This window comes from Salmo trutta, chromosome 15, assembly GCF_901001165.1.
Source record: "Salmo trutta chromosome 15, fSalTru1.1, whole genome shotgun sequence".
Classification (NCBI taxonomy): Eukaryota; Metazoa; Chordata; class Actinopteri; order Salmoniformes; family Salmonidae; genus Salmo; species Salmo trutta.
Window position 1 is genome coordinate 33,956,171 of NC_042971.1, and position 23,416 is coordinate 33,979,586.

Here is a 23,416-nt window from a genome sequence, read left to right on the forward strand (position 1 = left end):
TGGCGCGTTCAAATCAACTGGGAATTGGAAACTGGGAAATCTCCGACCGCCGACTTTAGTGCGTTCAAGTCAACTGGGAACACCGTAAGAAACGAGTCCCGAGTGGGAGAAATCATTTTGAACGGTCATCCAACTAGGAATTCCAACTCGGGACACTTTCTAGAGCTCCGACTTTTCTACTTGAAGTTCACTGACGTCATGATTTTACCTCGTTTTTTTCAGAGTTGCTATGTCTTGAAAGCACCAAAAGTGATGATGGAGCATTCTTTTTTTTTATATGGAATGTAGCAGATTGTTTACCTGTGACCTTACCTGCATTAGATAAAAAAGCCTTTTGAACATTCAATCATAACTGACCTGTTCTCACAATAGGAAAACAACTGTTGATGTAATTGTATAATATTACATAATTATGATATTTTAGAATAGGACCTACGACGTGTTAGATTTTATTTTATCAATAGCCTAAACCAAGACATTCCTAAATAATTTCCTGGTCCGTCTGCTTCAGTGCGGTGTTGTGTTCAAGACCACCTAAAGCGAGACCGATTCAACACTAAGACTGGAGACAATTGAATCAGAGTCAAGACCAAGACCGGAGGGGGGGCGAGACCAAGTCAAGACCGAGACCGGGAGGTGGTCAAGGGGACCGAGACTGAGTCAAGACCGAGACCAGAAAAATGTGAGTCCAATTCAAGAGTCCAGTATTTCTGTGTTCATATTTCAGAAGAACATATGTATTCTTTTGATATTCAGAAGGGTGAAAAAATGCATGCTGAGGGCAAATAAAGCCACTCTACAAATTATTACTAACCCAAAGACAATGGGGGACAATGAGGGCCTTCTACACCTTCAGAGAAGGGTCAAGGATTTATAAAATAAAAATAATAATCATTCTAATTGTATTATTATTTTAAATTATGTTCTGATTCAATCTCTTCAGTTTTTCTTAGAAAGGAAAGTGTTAACACTGAAGTTAAAAAAATATCCAATCAGGATTTCTTTGGTCTTCTCTGGGGAGATAAATCTGGCTAGCTAACTCAGCCATTGGCTAGGCCATCAGAAGCTAGATTGAAGGCATCTGCCATTCAACTGTATTAGGGCAACATTTGGGAGTGATATTTTGACTTGGGTAGGACCGTTTTTACAAAAACGTTTGGAAACTTCTGCCTTCTCAAAAGCCAACAGGTCACTGTGTAATAGCGAGCAGTATTTTTCCCACTGTCTAGCTAGCTATCTTTTGTTGTAGGCTAGTTTGCAGCAGGTGTTAACAAAGAGGATGTTGCTAATTTGTTAGCTTCTCCCTTTTCGATAATAACTTTCAACAAGAAGTAACCGTTTACTGCAGGGGGCTAGATCAGGGTCACAGAGAGGGATTTTTTGCAGTCTTAAACAAATCTACTTTAAAAAATGTATACACATGGTTATGTTTTTTTGAAGACACCTGTACCATGTCAGATGAAGAGTGGGATGCAAACTAAAAATGTACTCCATTTTTAGTTTGCATCCCAATATTACACTTTATATACATCACAGGAGACTGAAATATAACATAATTGTTTGACATAGAAATACATTGGATTTTCGTTGTTAATTATTATTTTTTATTAATAGTGAAATTATGAAAAATATTAATAACATTCCACCCATGAGGCCAAAAGGGTACTTTTGGTCATTGACCATTACAGGAAAGGGTTGTTTCAAATCATCACATGGTGAGTGGAACTTTGTTTTTTGTAATTATAATAATAATTGTAATAATTATTTTGTTTTTGCTCAATCTGATTGGGTGGGCCTGGCAGGGCCTTACTCCCTAGTGGGTGCGCCTGTGTCCACCCAGGCCCACTCATGCCTACGCCCCTGATGCAAACAGCACATGACCTCTGAATAGCACATCACAAATATTCTACTAACCAAGACTTCGGGACAAACTTTTTCAATACCTTTTTTGCATACCCAGTCAGTGGTGTAAAGTACTTATGTAAAGATACTTTAAAGGATTACTTAAGTAGTTTTTTGGGGTATCTGTACTTTACTATTTATATTTTTGACTACTTTTACTTCTCTACATTCCTAAAGAAAATAATGTACTATTTACTGCATACATTTTCCCTGACGGCCAAAAGTACTCGTTACACTTTGAATGCTTAGCAGGATAGGAAAATGGTCAAATTCATGCACTTATCAAGAGACCATCCCTGGTCATCCCTATTGCCACTGATCTGGTGGACTCACTAAACACACCTGTTGTGTTGGCTATCCATACTTAAAAAAAATATAAGTGGCGCCATCTGGTTTGCTTAATACAAGGAATTTGAAATTATTTATATTTTTACTTTTGATACTTAAGTATATTTTTGCAATTACATTTACTTTTGATACTTAAGTATATTTCAATTGAAATATTTTTTTACTTTTACTCAAGTAGTATTTTACTGGGTGACTCACTTTTACTTGAGTCATTTTCTATTAAGGTATCTTGACTTTTACTCAAGTATTACAATTGGGGATGTTTCCACCACTGCCCATTGTTGCCATAGTTAGCGTTTACTGGTAGATATCATAAATTGAAATGTCTTTCCTACCTACCTGTTCCACGCCAAAACCAGTTGAGAGCTACATGCTCTTGCTGTCTGCAGATGATACTCTGCAGAAACTAGGCTATGTGAGGCGCGCATGTGAATATCTTTCACATGCTTTGCGATTGTGTAGACTACTTTGTGCATTATTTCACTATTGTACTACATGATTGATACATCTTATACCTCCACTACACTACTTTGATACGCTTCAGTGGGGATTAAGAAGTGAGTATACGCAATGCCATCTGAAAATAAGTGGGTATATGGCATATATCTGCATTTATAAACTGGGTGGTTCGAGCCCTGAATGCGGATTGGCTGACAGCCATGGTATATAAGACCGTATACCACGGGTATGACAAAACATTTATTTTTACTGCTCTAATTACATTGGTAACCAGTTTTTAATAGCAATAAGGAACCTCAGGGGTTTGTGGTATATGGCCTTAGCCCACCTAGGGTTGCAATCATCTGATCATAGTGAATGTAGATTATGTAAATCAGCTTGTTAGCTATCTAGCTATGCTGTTGAAACAAACCAGCTAGTCTTTACCTGTAGCTGTGACTGGAGTTTATTCTGCTGCTGACATCTGCCTCTTAGGCCTACTAACAAACGGTCAAATGAAAGCCTTCCCTTCCCTGTTCCTGACCGTGAGATGAGATGTATGCAACTCAGAAGGGAGCCACTGCTACACTGGCCTACCATTCAACACCGGTAGCTTCTGCTTGCAGGACGAGGGCAGCATGTGCAACATTTATATAATGGGCAATTAATTTAAATAACGAGAGAAAAAATAGACTAAAGGTGAAATAAAAATGGTATAGTTAAACAATGCCACCAATCTGAAAGGGCACTTTTCTCATAGGAGGGCAAAAGGGCAGGTGCTCAGGCACCCTTAGACCTCTAACTGTGCACTTTCCTGGAACAGGATAGTATGCACTGAACACACAAGGCTTTTCTGCTAAACCAGCTTTTCTACTGTATGTCACTTGAGTGTTGGTTATCTGCATGAAAATGTTAAGCAGTTGTGCTTTGTGTATTTTATCAAATTGTATGCAAATTTGAAATTATGGCACCGTTCTGAATGTGCATTGTTTTACCATTGCTAACTGGTTTATCAAATCCTATCAATTATGAAAATAAACTTTTCACAAAGATATACCACAGACTGAATGATAACATCTGCGACATGAAAATCTGTCTCTTACAAGGGAAACACAAAACTTGATTAGATCATCTCAAATATGTTACTGTACACATGGCTGCATTCACCCAGCTAATCACTTGAACACCAGCCAAGAGAGAGACTTCCAGTAAATCTGAGCTTTAATGCTATTCAATAGAAACCAGAACAATTCTATCACTCATGAGAGTGGAGGGGGATACATGACCCAAGATGGGGTTGTGTCCTGTTGGATCCTAGCCCAAAACTGAAATATCATTCTCCTAAAAGCTTTATTTTGCCTGTGGGAATCATAGAACACCAATCAATAGTTTGAGAGCTTGGTTGGATTACCATACAGCAGGCATGACTGTAACTGGCCAATGTACATGCAATTGTGAGACAATTAGACAAATCAGATTGCCTCCTGGTGGTGCCGGGTGAGATGACATTACAGGAAATGTGTGAACCTTCTGCTAATTTGTTCCTACTGCTGGTAACCGGATTTCTGGTATGTAAAAATACAGCTGTCAGACATGCAGGGCAAGGCTTCTTATCTAATCATTAACCAGGAGAATTCCTCCCTTTCGAGCTCAGTAAAAGTGACACATTGAAGACTCCAACTCCAACCTATGAAAGCAATTTAGTATTAGACAAATGTGTTTGGATCCAATGGTTGGAAAGGGTACAATTACATGTTCTATTGACCACAAGACCCAGAGGCCTTTATTATTGCAATGCTGTCAGTTGAATTTGGTGGCTTGTTAATGGAGCTGTGCTGTCCTCTTGTGGTCAACATAATGACACTAAAGAGATGGCCAATTCTGAAAACAAATACTGACAAAAGACACAAGTTTGTTTTTGATTCCAATAATCAGAAGATATGAGTGCATGTACATCTGTCTTCTTCATTTTTTCAGAATTGTATAATAAAATACACTATGATCACATTGCTGATGATGTAACGCAAATTATCATATTTATTGATTATGTGCAATTTACAACAACAAGAAAGGTATAGAATATACCAGAATTTAACTGTTCTGAGGGATTGGAATTCAATATTTAAAGCAGATCACTATTGCTTCAACTTTTTAACATTTCAGCAAACAGCAAATGTGTAGGACATACAAATTAAATTATTGAATATATACATACAGATTTCACGTCCACTCATGTTATTTTCAAAATAGACATCACACGTTAAAACCGACTTACAATACATCAAAATAACAATAATAATATGATCAAATCCTTTATTCCTTCTGACAGCAAACACATGTACATGTCTGAAACACATCACACCTCGTCACATGAAAATAAATCACGTTAACACATCCAACTTCATATCAAAATATAATCTTTATTTATTCCACATCTGGGATACAAATTACGCTTTCCCTCACAAATGTCATGCAATTATCATAGAAGTCACTTACATTAAGGCAATAGTAGCAGCACCACAACAACAACCATTATAGAGGTTAGGTATAAATACAAGTGAAACTAAATGCATGCTCTTCAACCGATCGCTGCCCGAACCTGCCCGCCCGTCCAGCATCACTACTCTGCACGATTCTGACTTAGAATATGTGGACAACTACAAATACGTAGGTGTCTGCTTAAACTGTAAACTCTCCTTCCAGACTCACATCAAACATCTCCAAGCTAAAGTTAAATCTAGAATTGGCTTCCTATTTCGCAACAAAGCATCCTTTACCCATGCTGCCAAACATACCCTCGTAAAACTGACCATCCTACCAATCCTCGACTTCGGCGATGTCATTTACAAAATAGCCTCCAACACCCTACTCAACAAGCTGGATGCAGTCTATCACAGTGCCATCCGTTTTGTCACCAAAGCCCCATATACTACCCACCACTGCGACCTGTACGCTCTCGTTGGCTGGCCCTCGCTTCATACTCGTCGCCAAACCCACTGGCTCCAGGTCATCTACAAGACCCTGCTAGGTAAAGTTCCCCCATATCTCAGCTCACTGGTCACCATAGCAGCACCCACCTGTAGCACGCGCTCCAGCAGGTATATCTCTCTGGTCACCCCCAAAGCCAATTCCTCCTTTGGCTGTCTCTCCTTCCAGTTCTCTGCTGCCAATGACTGGAACGAACTATAACAATCTCTGAAACTGGAAACACTTATCTCCCTCACTAGCTTTAAGCACCAGCTGCCAGAACAGCTCACAGATCACTGCACCTGTACATAGCCCATCTATAATTTAGCCCAAACAACTACCTCTTCCCCTACTGTATTTATTTATTTATTTTGCTCCTTTGCACCCCATTATTTCTATTTCTACTTTGCACTTTCTTCCACTACAAATCTACCATTCCAGTGTTTACTTGCTATATTGTATTTACTTTGCCACCATGGCCTTTTTTGCCTTTACCTCCCTTATCTCACCTCATTTGCTCACAATGTATTTAGACCTATTTTTCTACTGTATTATTGCCTGTATGTTTGTTTTACTCCATGTGTAACTGTGTTGTTGTATGTGTCGAACTGCTTTGCTTTATCTTGGCCATTCACAGGTTGTACATTATCATTTTGATATTTACATTTACATTTACGTCATTTAGCAGATGCTCTTATCCAGAGCGACTTACAGTAGTGAATGCATACATTTCATACAATTTCATACATTTTTTTTTTTCCTTTTAAAATTGCCCAACTTCCTGAGCGGTTGTTTGCGATACAGTATTAGAACATTGCTAAAGTTCTGTGGCTCTTCTGGGGAGTGCTGTTTTTTGTATTTTTCATCTAAATTGATACACTTAATTTCCTTGCACTTCACAAAATGTATAAAAAAATAGCATTGAATATACAGTATATTTATCACAATAATTCTTTGGATCATAAAAAGTTCACCGTTTCATTTTAAAACAAAACAGTGCATCTAGTCACAGCTACTGAGTGTACTCTGCATAGTTCGTTGTTCTTATCACAATATATACATTAAACATCAACAAACATGAAATATTTGATATATTGTGAAAAATATAAACAAATATTTTATATATATATATATATATATATTAGAATATAATAAAGAATAACTTAATATAATAATATAGAATATTGCTGACGCTTACAACACACTGAAGTAAACTATTTCACTTCGTCCTATGCTTTTTCTGATAGCAGCAGCCACTAAAGTCTCTTATCTAATGGTCACCAATGCCTGCTGCTTTTCATAATAAGCAGCTTTGTTAAAAAATTACGATAGACTGTGCCAGCACCTTCGTAGGTCTCTCGTATGGTGCTCACGAACTCCTGGTGACCGTGGAACTTAAGGTCACCAGGGTTCAGCGGCTCCCAGTCACAGTCCTGCCAGAGGAATGAACAACAACAAGGAAATTCTAAGCTCAAGAGTTAGAGTGCTGCTTTTGTGAAGAGAAGTAATAAAACACTGCATTCCCAGAGTCAAAGAAAACAGCATGGGATTCTGACTGAGCCATTGGATACACCCTGTTTTGGTTTCCTCTCTGTTGATTTGATGTGTACATTACTAAATAAATATTTGTTCTGCAAGAGGTTGTGCCAAAAACTGACATGGCTGAAAGGTACAAAAAAGTTACAATGAGTAAATAACAATAGACATTTAAAAATTGTTTTAGCATTTAATAGCCCAGTTTTGTACCTGTAGATTGGGGTGGACCATTGCAATGATGTTACCAATGGTGTCTCTGGGGTATTTCATTTTTTCTGAGACTCTGAACATATCCACTCCAAGCCAACACAATACAAACAACACAACACATCGTCCTCACTTGCACTGAAGTAGCTTTCTTGCACACAAATGAAAGAATCCTCAACAGTTATGAAAAATATAAATAATTATGTAGTCTATGTACAGTATGTCTGGCTGATGTTATTTTGTAAAGAAGTTTGACTAATTGTGTGTATGACTTTTTCTTTCCTCATCGATTAATCCCCATCTCCATCTGTATTTGCAAATTGATCAATCATGTACAAAAAGGCCCATAGTTCCAGTTGTTGCTTTGGAGGACTTCACACACAGTTTAATTTCTCAGAGCAGAAAACACAATTCAGAACCAAGCCACACTGCATTCATCAGGCCCAACGTGGCCCCTGGAGCCAGGCCCCTGGACACCAGATTACAAAACCCTACTGGCTCCCAATCACATGGAAATGAACCAACTTCCAACAAGTATGCCATTCAGCAGCCTAGCGGGCCTAGTAAGAGGAAGGAATGAGCGGACACCAGACTCCAACTCAATTTGTAAGTCGCTCTGGATAAGAGCGTCTGCTAAATGACTTAAATGTTATATGTAACTCACTCTTGGCCCCCTACTGCTTGTTTATAGAAAATGGGGAGGTAAGATTGTTGCAGTGGTTGCACTTTTGAAGTATCATGCAGCTTTTTAAAATGTATATTTATATTTGTTTTCAAGCATAATTATACATACAGTGCCTACGGAAACTAGACCCCCTAACTTTTTCCACATTTTGTTACGTTACAGCTTTATTCTGAAATGGATTCAAATATATATTTTTTAAATCAGCAATCTACACACAATACCTCATAATGACAAAGCAAAAACAGAATTTTGGAAATGTTTGCAAATTTATAAAATATTATAAACAGAAATACCTTATTTACATAAGTGCTCAGACCCTTTGCTATGAGACTAGAAATTGAGCTCAGGGTCATCCTGTTTCCATTGATCATCATTGAGATATTTCTACAACTTGATTGGAGTCCACCTGTGGTAAATTCAATTGATTGGACATGATTTGGAAAGGCAAACACCTGTTTATATAAAGTCCAAGCCATGTGGTCGAAGGAATTGTCCGTAGAACTCAGAGACAGGATTGTGTCGAGGCACAGATCTGGGGAAGGGTGCCAAATAATGTCTGCAGCATTGAAGGTCCCTAAGAACACAGTGACCTCCATCATTCTTAAATGGAAGAAGTTTGGAACCACCAAGACTCTTCCTAGAGCTGGCCGCACGGCCAAACTGAGAAGGGCCTTGGTCAGGGTGGTGACCCAGAATCCGATGGTCATTCTGACAGCTCTAGAGTTCTTCTGTGGAGATGGACGGACCTTCCAGAAGGACAACCATCTCTGCAGCACTCCACCAATCAGGCCTTCATGGTAGAGTGGCAAGACGGAAGCCACTCCTCAGTAAAAGGCACATGACAGCCCGCTTGAAGTTTGCCAAAAGGCACCTAAAGACTTTCAGACCATGAGAAACAAGATTCTCTGGTCTGGTGAAACAAATATTTAAATCTTTGGCCTGAATACCAAGCGTCAGTTCTGGAGGAGACCTGGCACCATCCATACGGTGAAGCATGGTGGTGGCAGCATTCTGCTGTGGGGATGTTTTTCAGCAGCAGGGACTGGGAGACTAGTCAGGATCGGCAGGGTAGCCTAGTGGTTAGAGCGTTGGACTAGTAACCGAAAGGTTGCAAGTTCAAATCCCCGAGCTGACAAGGTACAAATCTGTTGTTCTGCCCCTGAAAATAAGAATTTGTTCTTAACTGACTTGCCTAGTACTGTCCCAAATCTAATGGGAAAGGGTAAATCAGGAACTGGGTAGGTACCTTCGTAGTTACTGTCAGGACCGGCCAGGGGAGTGGCTGTGTTTTTGCCTTGGGCATAAGTCTGAAGTCCTCAACTGGAAGCTTCATTAAATAGTACCCGTAAAACACAAGTCTCAATGTCAACAGTGAAGAGGCGACTCCGGGATGTGTCTGTGTTCTTGTGCCCATCTTAATCTTTTCTTTTTATTGGCCAGTCTGAAATATGGCTTTTTCTTTGCTGTCATAATGCTGTTAAACATTTACAATACATGTTTAATGCCATTAAATGCCAAATCATTGACTCATAATAAGACTAGATAGGTTTTTAAATCTGTAAACGCTCCCCAGGAAGGGAAAGGAGTACTTTTTCAAGCCATGCTTCTCTGCATTCCTCTTGGGATGTTTCACTCCAGATGAGACTTGCTGCTTCCTTTGGGGAGTGGCAGGTCCCCTCTCTCCTCCTCTGATTCTATGAGGCATGTGAACTCTGACCTCTCCTTTGAGTGACATCTTCTCACAGATCTCTCTGCCTCAGACACTGGCACTTGAGTTATGAAGTGGCTGTATGTACCCAGAATCACTGCTGATACATGAATATGGGGGAGCAAAGGCATGCATTGCAATATTCACACCTTTTCCATTTCTCTGACATTGTTGTAATAAGCTAGATATAGGAATCTATTCTAAATGCTTCACACATTTATGAAGAATCATTGCTGAGGGCAGAGCACTGACTTAACCAATTTATCAGCGGTCATCTTTCCATGTGTGCTTACCTGTCTGCTGAAGACTAAATGCCAAGGTCTGTGACGACGGGATAGGATAACACATTTTTCTATCCACTGAGAGCAGCATTGAAATACTGTGAGATTGTTTTTATGAAATCAGGATCGGGGGTCTCTTGAATAATCTTGGATGGTTGTCATTAGTTACCACAGCCACAAAGTCGAAATTGACTATTTCATAAACATTCATGAAAACAAAAATAGTTTTTTGGTCTTAATTTCAGGTTATGGTTAGTCATAAGGTTAGCAGTGTGGTTAAGGCTAGGGTTAAGGTTAGGTTTAAAATCACATTTTAAATCTGTAATATGTAACTTTTTGGGCAACATAGAAACTTCACATAAAATATTTTTGGGTATGGAAAATGTATTTCACATCTGTTTAGATGGTACAATGATTCTCTACAATATATTTGCATGTTTTGTCACATAAACAATTTTAGCAACCAAGAAATGGGGAACATTTTCTGCATATTGCACTGTTAAGAAATTGTAGAAATGGGTGGGGTTTATGACCTTGCGGCTGTGGTAAGTAGTGATGACAGGCATGTTTGGACAAATTCACGAAAGTGATCCTATTAAATTACTAGAGGTACTGTGTCATAAACCCTCAAAGTTCTATAATGGGGCCAAAATGGCAGCCATCTTGGTCAAGGAGAAATCCAAAACCAGTCTCATTGGAACGAATGGCAGTGGAGGCGGCATTGGTGATGGATTTCCTGCTTTTACTTATGCAGGAAAATAAAGGTAAGGCATGTGATGTATCAGAAATTGTGTAATGGAATTATAATCAACCTAAAATATTGTCATGATTATAAATACAGCTTATATGGGTTTTATACAAATGTTCTGTATAAATAGCCTCTAAAAAATATGTAAAGAGTCTCCGTTTTGGGGGGGGGGATGTGAGTGTTATTATATGATACAATATCAGTACTTGTTGCATTTACAACTTGTGTAAGTCCTATCATCAACTGATTTGAGCAAGTGTATGGCTGTGCCTTGACTGCATTGTTTGAATAGAAAGTTGGCATATTGGCAGTTCATTTAAAAAATATATAGGCTAATTATTGTAAAACTATCTGACTAGTTAGCTAACACACACATACAGTGCGGATACATTCTTCACATTCATTGTTTTACACAAGATCTTATCACAGCACTGGCAGCTCATGGTTGACCAACTCCCTGACCAACATGGCTGATATTTGCGCCATCATAAGAAGGTTTATCCATTGTAGTATTCTTTTAACTCTATGAAATGCGCACAGTCAACCAGGAATTGAGTCGAGCAAACGTCGTCACGTCACTTCAGAGAATATTAGTTGGCCAACCAAGGTTTTTCTAGGAGTTCTTTTAATCGTGTTTCACAATCAGGTGCTCTTCAGTCGCTAGAAGCTTGTGATTCCTACAGGATACAGAATGTCAGACGTCAGCAAGACTGAAAAGTTCCAGTTATATGTCCCGAATTTGGAGGAATTATGTGACGGTAAAACATACTTTGGAAATTGCGACCTAGTGTTATGCATGTATTTACTGAACACTTTAATTATATTGAACTGTCTGGTTCAAATCTTCCTTCCCTCCACTTGCCACTACAGTGCTGCAGAGAGGGCTGAAGAACAATTTTGCTGACGCGCAAGTTTGTGTTGTCGACTGTCCAGACCTCACTCAAGATCCGTTTAAGTTTCCCGTCAAGGGTAACACATAGCAACTTCTTGGAACACTGTATCGTTTAGCATTTTCTTCATTTTTATGCAGTTATACTTTGTTACCATCTCAACCTTTCTGCAGTATCTCTTTTAACTATCGACAGGGTTGTGTGGAAAACCTCGCATTACAGATGTGGGGGGAGTGCCCTATTTGGTCCCCCTGGTCAAAGTGGACAAGGTACAGGGAATGAAAGCCATAACGATAAACTAATGTGAGATGAATGCTATAACAATTGGTCCAATATAACTTCTTATTTCTCTCAAGGAGTACAACATGAACACTGTGTCAAAGGAATTGGAGCTACCTGGAGCATTCATTCTTGGTGCAGGAGCTGTATCCTCCAAAAATGTTGGAATGAATGCAGAGGTTTGTTAGCTGTCAAAATTATCTTCCAATTGTCTTGATATATTTATGGAGTATTTTGTCAGGCTTATTATGATTACATGAATAGAAAGACTACCCAAAGTTGTCAATTTTCGATTACAAACTTTGGGAGGATAGGATACATTATGGCAGAGTGGTTAGGTTAAATGTGCAAGACACATTTCAGTTGATTGCATTCAGTTGTGCAGCTGACTAGGTATCCTAGGTATTAGGTATTAATTAGTAAATTATAATTAATAATGTCCCCTTCTTAAATAATAATTAGACATGACTAAGTTTAATATAGTTTGTTTTATTGGTCAATATGTTGAGTCTTATCTCATTTTGATTATCATCACCCCAGATGATGCCTCTGGTGCTCACTGAAGCTGAGGGAAGGCCTGCAGTGAATAGCAGCTGGTTGTCCTCCATCAATCCAGATAATAACCAGTGTCTTTTGGAGAAATACAGTGATAAGTTCTCAGACTGTGACTTTGGACTGCTGGCGAACTTGTATGCATGTGAGGGAAAGCCTGGAAAGGTAAGAAATGGATGGTTTGGCTCGTAAGAGAATGGTGCGTGTGATATTTGGAATTAAACTAGTATAACTATGATGCTCGTAACAAGTTAAAAACCAAGTGATATTTTAGGGCTGAGTATCAATTACATTGTGCTTAATCATTGTGTATTACTCATTATTTGTCTTCCTGGTGAATAATACCCTCATCTGGTTATGCATTTACATGAACAAAGTACACTTTAGGTTCATGATTTAAATAATGTTTACACCGATTATGACCTCCATGTCTGTGTTTGCTCCAAAGGTTTACTTTAGGTCTACAAATATTAACAGGAGAAAAGTGACTATGAACTGGTTGTGTAATCAGTGCTGAAAATGTAGTTTTTTCTTCTTATCACTGTCAGGTCATAGAGGTGAGAGCCAAAAGGAGAATAGGAGAAGAGAGCCTTGTGGGTGCTCTGAGGAAGACCATGGAGGAGCACTACCCTGATAAAAGCCTGGCTCTGGGGGGCACCTTCCTCGTCCAGAAAGGGAAGGCTAAGATCCATATCATGGTAAAAACATGCAGATATTTGTGTTGACATGGTGTTGTGGTTTCAAGGCTCAATGCATGCTTATTGCTTAAAGGGGAAATCTGCAGTTCAAACAACAACAAAGTGGACTCCCTGCCACTGTTTTGGTTAAAAGCTGAGGGCTGGGCCAGGAATGTAACCACTCTCAATTCTTAGACAGAGCTTTGGATGCAAGAACTGACCATCTATGATATCAAAACTATAGTTATGTTTCACTATATTGGATCACTCCAATATATTGGTATCACTCCGCGGTGGAGGGATACATCCGAGGTGTGGATTTACTCCCGTGTACAACTGTCATGGCTGGGGTCCGCCCCTATATATAGACCCCATGGCTGCGACACACATTTTCTTTCATTTTCTCGGCGGACGTCCGTAATGTTTGAGGTACAAACTTTCTGAAGTTCGCTTGGTAAGTCACTGGTAAGTAATATCTTGCGTGGAAGTATACTCACTGGCTGTGTGCAGCCTGGAGCAGCTGGCAACATGGCCAGCCCCTCCTTTTGAGTGCTCCACTCGCTGCGTGAGGTTGATCTGTATCTTCCACCCGTGGTTTGTCGTGCTTGTGTTTTGTTAGCGTTACACTACGACTGTGTGCACATATTAATATATTGATGGCTCTTGCTGCCACAAGCTGTATTTACCTTACACAACTTGCCGACTGGCTTGTTTTGTGTGTGTTATGAATTGCTTTAACATGCTGTCCCCGCGCTACAGGCACGGGTTCTCTGCTACTTACCCTACACGGGTTCTCTGCTAATTCCCCTACAGGGTTTTCTTGTTCTTTCTGCAGAATGTAAGAGTATGGTGGTGGGCTGCCACTACATTGAGACATTAATTTTGGAGTTCCTTAACGGAGTTACTCCATCATACGGTGCTGTTTTTTGTTTTCTGCTTGGATATTAAACCTGCTAGGTAAAATTGCAGTTGATGTAAAACAAAAACAAAAAAACACATCAAATCCATTACCTGGTTGCTGTTTTTTGTCTGCCTGTTTTTCCCACAAGGGTCTTCCCCTGTGTTTGCAGAGGTACTGGGTAATTTATCCCTCACCGGGTTCCTATTCCTCCAAGCAGGTCACGACATAAGCTCTCCCAGGGCGTTGGACCCCTGCTCCGTGGCCTTGTTGGCTTGGCTGAGCTTATGGCTTCCCTTTGTGGCAGGTGTGATGGTGGCATCCCCCTGGGGATCTGCATACCTTGTGTATGCACTACCTGGGTTTGAGCCATACTGGATGCCTGTTTCGTGTGGTGTTCTTAGAACGCCTGGACCGGGCGCGATTGGATGCCAGGCTGGGGCTCAGGCTGGGGACAAGCTCCCTCCCTCAAGAGTGGTGCGGCAGCGAGCTGTTAGTCCCCCGACTGGGCCCAGTACCCCTCCAAGGGAGTGTGGCAATGACCACCGCAGGCAGAGCCCATCTGCTGCCAGTCCTGGACGGGGGCATGAGTTGGACCGCTGGTACCATCATGAACGGAGGCGCATGCCCTGTGTCAGGAGGTTAATAGCTTCGATGGCAACGACAGCTGTTCCCTGTTGACCAGTGATAGGCTGTACCTGGGAGACAATGCTGGCACTGTTCACCACGTGAGCGGGGCTGACAGGTCATCAGAAGCCGCCAGCGGGGCTTCATCACCCCCAGCGGCTCGAGAGGCTATGAGGCCTACTCACTTGCGTAGCCACTGCACTGGACATCAACTGGTGGACAGTGATGACTCTCCATCTGTCCCCATCTCTGCAGAGTTCCGCGAGGCCTTGCAGGAGAGCTGGGCCTCTGCCAGGGCGGAACCCCCCCCCCAGATTCTTTGATGCGACCTTGAGAGCCACATATGGGTCCCTCAGCATTCATGCTGCTGCAGGCCTACCTGCGGACTCTTAAAAAAAAAATATATATACATCAGCCCGGGGTGATGGGCCCAGGGTGCTAGGAAAACAGCCAGGATTTTTTTTTTTAAATAATATATATATATATATATGGGCAGACCCCAGCCGTGACACAGGTGTACACAGGAGTAAATCTGTAAATCCTCACCTCGGATGTATCCCTCCACCGCGGAGTGATATCAATATATTGGAGTGATCGATATCGCTCACATAACCGTGGTTACATACGTAACCTTCGTTTTAACCATGTTTTGAGGCTATACAGTGTGTTTTTACATTTGCTTTGTTTACAAACATTGGAGTAAAACAATGTTATATTTTGGGTTCTGATGGGGTACGACAGTTGAACTAAGCTCATGAGGCAATTCTAAGTTATATTCTTTGAGAGTCAATTGGTACATACAGTACATTCGGAAAGTATTCAGACCTCTTCCCTTTTTCCACATTTTGTTACGTTACAGCCTTATTCTAAAATGGATGCAATAAAATGTAAAAAATAAAATACTCATCAATCTACACACAATGCCCCATAATACCCCACAGTTGACAGTGCATGTCAGAGTAAAAACCAAGCCATGAGGACGAAGGAATTGTCTGTAGATTGTGTCGAGGCACAGATCTGGGGAAGGGTACCAAAAAAATGTCTGCAGCATTGAAGGTCCCCACGAACACGGTGGCCTCCATCATTCTTAAATGGAAGAAGTTTGGAACCACCAAGACTCCAAGACATTGTATTAACATGCGAAACAGGCAACCCCCCCCCCCCCCCCAAAAACAAATAATGATAATCTTTTTTTATACAAAGTCAGGGGGTCTGAATACTTTCCGAATACGCTGTATCAATGTACCCCTGTCAATCAATCCCTTGACTTTTTCCACACTTAGTTTCGTTACAGCCTTATTCTAAAATGGATTAAGTAGTCCCCCCCCCCCTCATCAATCTACATGCAATACCCAATAATGACAAAGCAAAAACAGGTTAATAAAATACAAAACTTGATATCGCATTTACATTTGTATTCAGACCCTTTACTTAGTACTTTGTTGAAGCACCTTTGGCAGCTATTACAGCCTCGAGTCTTCTTAGGTATGTCGCTACAAGCTTGGCACACCTGTATTTAGGGAGTTTCTCTCATTCTTCTCTGTGGATCCTCTCAAGCTCTGTCAGGTTGGATGGGGAGTGTCGTTGCACAACTATTTTCAGGTCTCTCCAGAGATGTTCAATCAAGTTCAAGTCGGGGCTCTGGCTGGCCACTCAAGGACATTCAGAGACTTGTTCCGAAGCCACTCCTGCGTTGTCTTGGCCATATGCTTTGTCGTTGTCCTGTTGGAAGGTGAACCTTCGCCCCAGTCTGAGGTCTTGAGCACTCTGGAGAAGGTTTTGATCAAGGATCTATCTGTACTTTGCCTCAGTTCATCTTTCCCTCGATCCTGACTAGTCTCCCAGTCCCTGCCGCTGAAAAACATCCCCACAGCACGATGCTGCCACCACTATGCTTCACCGTAGGGATGGTGCCAGATTTCTTCCAGACGTGACGCTTGGCATTCAGGCCAGAGTTCAATCTTGGTTTCGTCAGATCAGAGAATGTTGTTTCTCATGGTCTTAGAGTCCTTTAGGTGCCTTTTGGCAAACTCCAAGCGGGCTGTCATGTGCCTTTTACTGAGGAGTGGCTTCCGTCTGCCCACTCTACTATATATATATATATATATATATCACCTTTATTTAACCAGGTAGGCAAGTTGAGAACAAGTTCTCATTTACAATTGCGACCTGGCCAAGATAAAGCAAAGCAGTGTGACACAGACAACACAGTTACACATGGAGTAAACAAACAAGCCAATAACACAATAAACAAGTCAATGATACAGTAGAAAAAAAGAGTCTATATACAGCAAAAGGTATGAGGAGGTAGGCAATAAATAGGCCATAGGAGCAAATAATTACAATTTAGCAGATTAACACTGGAGTGATAAATGAGCATATGAAGATGTGCATGTAGAGATACTGGTGTGCAAAAAGAGCAGAAAAGTAAATAAAATAAAAACAGTAAGGGGATGAGGTAGATAGATAGATAGGGTGGACAATGTACAGATGGGCTATGTACAGCTGCATCGATCATAAAGGCCTGATTGGTGGAGTGCTGTAGAGATGCTTGTCCTTCTGGAAGATGTCAGTGACCATCAGGTTCTTGGTCACCTCCCTTACGAAGTCCCTTCTCCCCTGATTGCTCAGTTTTGGTACCCTTCCCTAGATCTGTGCCCTAGATCTGTGCCTTGACACAATCCTGTCTTGGATCTCGATAGACAATTCCTTCAGCCTCATGGCTTGGTTTTTGCTCTGACATGCACTGTCAACTGTGGGACCTTATATAGACAGGTGTGCCTTTCCAAATCATGTCCAATCAATTGAATTTACCACATGTGGACTCCAAGTTGTAGAAACATCTCAAGGATGTTCCATGGAACAGGATGCACCAGAGCTCAATTTTGAGTCTCATAGAGAAAGGTTTGAATACATATGTAAATAAGCTATTTCTGTTTTTAATACATTTTCAAAACCTGTTTTTCTCTGTCATTATGAGGTATTGTGTGTAGATTGAGGATTTTTATTTAATCAATTTTAGAATAAGGCTCTAATGTAACAGTGGAAAAAGTCAAGGGGTCTGTATACTTTCCGAATGCACTGTATATGTCCAAAAAGGATGTAGCAATTGCCCCTTAACTAATTTTCATGACTTAACATGTTTGTCATCAAACCACAGCAATGGACACCAACAGTGTCAGAATTTATGTAGGCCTTTTTACTGAGGCCTCAGAGAGCATTACCAAATCCCATTTGTTGTTTTTCTGGTGCACCTGTGCATAGCCAAGAGAGTTCTCAGCCTGCCCACTCAACTCCAACGATGATGTTAACAATTGGCTGAAACATTTTGAGGTCAGCGCACCACTGATATGCCAGTCTGTGATGGTCTCCAGAGACCCCGTAAGTATAGACTTAATCTACGATCCCTAACTGGACCTTTTTTTCTTTTTGCTCTTTTTACTAACTCTTTCTTTTTACTATCCAGGGTTTGGACCTACGTGTGGAGCACACTCACTGCTTCAGCCACCATGGAGAGGGTGGTCACTACTACATAGACACCACTCCTGACACTGTGGAATACCTGGGTTACTTCATGCCTGCCGAGTTCGTCTACCGCATCGACCGACCCAGTGAGACCCACGAAGTTGGGCGAGACTGAAACATGACACAACTTGACAGTCAAATTAATGTTAGAATTATCTTACCTTTTGATGTTGATTATCTAACTGAATCAATGATTGATGACCAACTACAATCTATTTTACTTTATGCATATTTCAAAAGGCCTTTGATTTGACAATTTTACAACAAAGACCACATTTGTTTTAGTCAGGACAATATTGTGCAATTAAAACTAAACGTTTTCAACAATAACTCAAACATTTCATGAATCGTTTGATAAAAATGCATTTGATTCAAATAATTGTAACATTTCATTATGTTGTACTTTAGGGAATAAACTACCTGTCAGTGACGTGTGTGAAAATAAAGGAAAAAATAACTAAAGAAAAAAATATAAATTTCATTATTATTTGTAGATCAGTCAGTCACAATTTACTCATGATAGTTTGCTGTTTTGATCTTCTTAATCAAGGCCACTGACATGACATGCATGTTTCTACCTTATACCAGGTAATGGAATGTGGAAAGGTAGGTAGAAAGCTTCGCTGCCTTTCATGGTTGTCACTAGTTAAGAAAAGTCAAAAGTGGCTATATCATAAATATTCCTGCACATTTCTTAATTTAAGGTTAGGTTAAAAATCTGATTTTAAGAGGAAATTGTTAGAATAGGCAGGGTTTAGCCATAATTAGGACTTTGTGGTAACTAGTGATGACTCCCTTTCATGTGTCAATGGCTGTGTTCGAGAGCATCAAAACTGTGATGTATCATGGGTAAATAATGAGTAGTTATTTATGATAGAAGGTGATATGTAGATCCGTCAGTCGCCTGCCATATTTTTGATGCTCCTGAACACGGCCAATATGTTCCATTCATTTTCATTGCACTCAAATAACAAATGCTCGTGTATTGCCGTGAAAAAAGTAATGGGATAGGCAGAGTTCGCTCCTGTCTGTGGACGTCACACATCATCTCCCTTCTTTTGGCGGTTATGTTTGTTTTACTGCTAGCTAAAGAAACTAAGCTGATCTGGATGGCTAACATATTGTATCTGAAAAAGTTTTCAAAGTTGGATTTTCTAGCGAGGTAGGGGGTGATACAGGGTGGAAGCCAAACATCTGAGCTTTGGGACCTACATCAAAGAAGAGGGACAGAAAATAAAACGATCATTTCAATCTGAGTGGTGATACCACTTTTTTCACTGAGTGGTGATACCACTTTATAAAGACTGGCTATGTGGAACCAACCCATAGAAACCGCCACCGTGTTTGCTTTTTTCTCATGGCTTATGGTGGAATTTTCAATGAAACTGAGGCACTCTTCTGTGTTCTGCAGAAGAAAGTGATGGATATGGGTTTCTGCCTTACTCGTGTCAGCGACCCAATGGAAGAACTGGAACAGCAGCAACAATACTTTGATAGTTTCTATGAGCAGAACTGCAATGAACTGGGCCTGGCAGAAAGCGAAACTCATAGTAAACAGCCGATCGGAATAGAGAGGGGGCGAACATGCTACAACATACTGGACAATATATTTTTTAAATATTTTTTATTTTTTTATTAACAACAAATCAATACAGGAAGTACATGTGGGAACACAAGTATATATCAATAATATACAAAGGACAATTGGGCCAGGGGGTACAATATCACATTACACAAGGACCTTAAGGGACATATACACTAACTTATTAACAGATCTTTTGTTAGTAGAGTATTTAATTGTCTTAAAATACAGTTCAATTTCTTTTTGTAAGGTAAGAAAATGTGGTGTTTTGTTTGTAAATGTACATTTGTGAATATGACATTTGGCCAAAAGAATAAGAAATAAATTACATAAAAATGTTTCAGCTTATTTCTATCATAGGTAAAGAATCCAAGCAGTACATCTCTCCACAATAGTGTAAGATCTTCATAAATGTGTTCAATTATAAATCTACTGATGTCTTGCTTCAGTTTTCTTACATGAATACAATGCCAAAAAAGATGCAACACTGTTTCTGGGTGGTCATTACAAAAGGAACAATTTTAGTTGATGTTTTCCTTAAACTTCTTCATATAGTGGTTGGCAGGATAATATTTATGAATAATTTTAAAGGAAACTTCCATAATTCTGTTAACAAGTAGGTATGTGTGTGGCAACATCCAAACTTTTTTCTAACAGATATTATCAATAAATCCATTCCAATAAGGCATGACATAAGGTATAGATACAACATCCTGCTGAAACAAGGTTTGTATCGCTCTGTTGTTAAATGGACCATAAGAGAAACAAATCTTTCCTACTGATGAATCAACAGGGTCAATGGAAGGTAAGCTCTGAGGGTCAGGTCTTGACATGTTCCTGAATAATAAAGCAACACCTGAGGGAAAGGCATCTAAAACAATTGCAAAATCTTTAGGTGTTACAGGGACCTTGTAAAGTGATAAGAATTCCTTATAACTAAGTAAAAGACCCTCTGCTCACCAATAGGATATTATTTCAGAACAAATATTCCTAAAAACAAAGAAGTATTTTTATATAATATATCCCAATTTTTCCATATATAATATCTGTGTGGAGAAAAATATGGCTTATAAATTAAGGACCATGACAAGAAAACCTGCTGATGAAAAAAGCAGAAAGTTTCACTGGAACTTTGTCAATATTATAATTGCAAACCAACATGAAGTAGGCCACAAAAAGTAGAGAAGACATGATGAGGAACACAATTCCACATAGAAGTGGGTCTTCTTAGGAATTGTTTCGTCCAATTGATCTTAAAAGTATTATTTAAGGTAGTAAAGTCCAAAAAAAAATTCAGCCCACCATACTCATAAGTGTTCATTACAACAGTTTTCCTAATGTACAGTTTTCCTAATGTACCAATAGAAACACAATGGACAAAAGAAAAAAAATACAACTTATCCGTTTCACATTTTAACAGTATCTCACTCCAAAGCTTCATGATCCTGGAGATCAAAATGTAAAACAACCAGTGCCAGTCATTACAACAGTTTTCCTAAGGTACGGTTTCTCCACAGAAATTTGAAAAGCATCTGGTCTATCTCCTTGCTTATTTTACCGTCAAGATATTAAGATAGAGCGCCATATGTTAGTCTAGAGATACCTTCAGCCTTGGTTATTAGGAATCTTCCTTTTAAAGATAAGTCCCTCTGTAGCCATTGATTTAGCTTCTTCTGGGGTTTTTTAATAAGAGGGTTAATATTTACTAAGCCTCTAGACTTCCAGTCCTTTGTAATGGTTATGCCTAAATATGTAAGTTCTTCTTTTACTGGAATACCATAATATGAAGGTGTCACACAATCTTTGACAGCCATTAATTCACATTTATTAATGTTAAGATATAGACCAGACGCTTTGGAAAATTATTGTATCACATTGATCGATATGGGAATTTGGTTAGCGTCTTTCAGAAAAAGTGTAGTATCGTCAGCCAGCTGGCTTATAATAATTTCTTTACCAGCTATGGAAATACCTTGTACAGGACTATTGCTTAACAAACCTCCAGACGAGCTTCAATGCCATACAACACTCATTCCGTGGCCTCCAACTGCTCTTAAATGCTAGTAAAACTAAATGCATGCTCTTCAACCAATCGCTGCCCTCACCCGCCCACCCGACGAGCATCACTACTCTGGACGGTTCTGACTTAGAATTTGTGGACATCTACAAATACCTGGGTGTCTGGTTAGACCGTAAACTCTCCTTCCAAACTCACATTAAGCATCTCCAATCCAAAATTAAATCTAGAATCGGCTTCCTATTTCGCAACAAAGCATCCTTCACTCATGCTGCCAAACATACCCTCGTAAAACTGACTATCCTTCCGATCCTTGACTTTGGCAATGTCATTTACAAAATAGCCTCCAACACTCTACTCAGCAATTGGATTTAGTCTATCACAGTGCCATCCTTTTTGTCACCAAAGCCCCATATACTACCCATCACTGCAACCTGTATGCTCTTGTTGGCTGGCCCTCGCTTCATATTCGTTGCCAGCCCAACTGGCTCCAGGTCATCTATAAGTCTTTGCTAGGTAAAGCCCAGCCTTATCTCAGCTCACTGGTCACCATAGCAGCACCCACCCGTAGCACGCGCTGGCCTACCTGGTTAAAGAAAGGTGAAATAAATAAAATAAAATAAAAGATCTGATTAGCTGTTTTGATGATGTTGTTTCAGCATGTTTAAGCTGCAGCGCTAGTAAGTGGCTAGGACTCCTCCCTTGAAAATAGTATTTTTGTCACACCCTCTGCATAATGAATTATTTTCTACGTCGCAACAGCTCATTAAGTTCCAGTCTACTTGTTTTTAGCAAAATTTCTCTCTCTGTTAAATAGTTGTTTTTAAGAGAGTATTCCAGCTTTGTACAATGATTTTCCAATTAATTGAATTTCTGAAGTCTTAATTTTTGTAAATTTGAGGGAAAAAGAAGAAACCCACATCACAGTGATACTATCAAGAGCAGTGTGCGGGTTTCGTCTTTTTTGAAATCTTATTCAACTGCAAAAAAGATAGCTCAGATGTGCGAGTGCTTTATGAATTTTGTAAATTAGAGGAAAAATGTGTAGTATTTACTCTTATGAAACCTTTTACAGCTAACCATACAGTACCATAGGTGAGTCATCCACTGAGTGGTAATTTATTTCAAAAAATTATTTTAAATTGGATCTAAACTGAAAGATGAAGTCAGAGTTGGTGCTACATATGAGTGTTTAACACTTTTTTTGTCCTCAAAGTTAGTCATTTTAGGGGATTTGAATCTGGATTGGCTATCCCTGACCTCAGATTGTCACGCCTGCTCCCGCTTCCCCTTTCAGGAACTCGAGGGCGCCAGGCTGCCATTCATTACGCACACCTATCACCATTATTACGCGCATCTGCACTCATTGGACTCACCTGGACTCCTTCACATTTTGATTGCGTTCCTTATATCTGTCTGTTTCATCCCTGTGTCAGCATTATTGACGTTTCCCCTATCCAGACGCTGTCCGTATTCTGTTCCTGTCCGTGTTTCATTAAATGTTCACTCCCTGTACTTGCATCTCGTCTCCAGTGTCTGTCCTCACAGA

At 39.9% G+C, this 23,416-nt stretch overlaps 1 protein-coding gene across 1 annotated transcript; it reads left to right on the top strand.

The window, feature by feature from the left end:
* The first annotated feature begins 11,419 nt into the window (after positions 1-11,419).
* Positions 11,420-18,738, top strand: LOC115148861 (ester hydrolase C11orf54 homolog). The gene is made up of 8 exons (XM_029691149.1): positions 11,420-11,578; positions 11,691-11,789; positions 11,906-11,979; positions 12,067-12,168; positions 12,530-12,706; positions 13,090-13,239; positions 18,008-18,124; positions 18,210-18,738. Exons 1-8 carry the CDS (start codon positions 11,512-11,514, stop codon positions 18,381-18,383), a joined length of 960 nt encoding a protein of 319 aa, XP_029547009.1. The 5' UTR covers positions 11,420-11,511; the 3' UTR covers positions 18,384-18,738.
* Positions 18,739-23,416: the final 4,678 nt, after the last annotated feature.

What these genes read in the sequence shown, in the direction of transcription:
- LOC115148861 (XM_029691149.1), top strand. Translation starts at nt 11,512, where the DNA reads ATGTCAGACGTCAGCAAGACTGAAAAGTTCCAGTTATATGTCCCGAAT. An exon ending in ATGTTGGAATGAATGCAGAG is followed by an intron (nt 12,169 to 12,529) that starts GTTTGTTAGCTG and finishes TCATCACCCCAG; the next exon opens with ATGATGCCTCTGGTGCTCAC. An exon ending in TGATGGTCTCCAGAGACCCC is followed by an intron (nt 18,125 to 18,209) that starts GTAAGTATAGAC and finishes TTTACTATCCAG; the next exon opens with GGTTTGGACCTACGTGTGGA.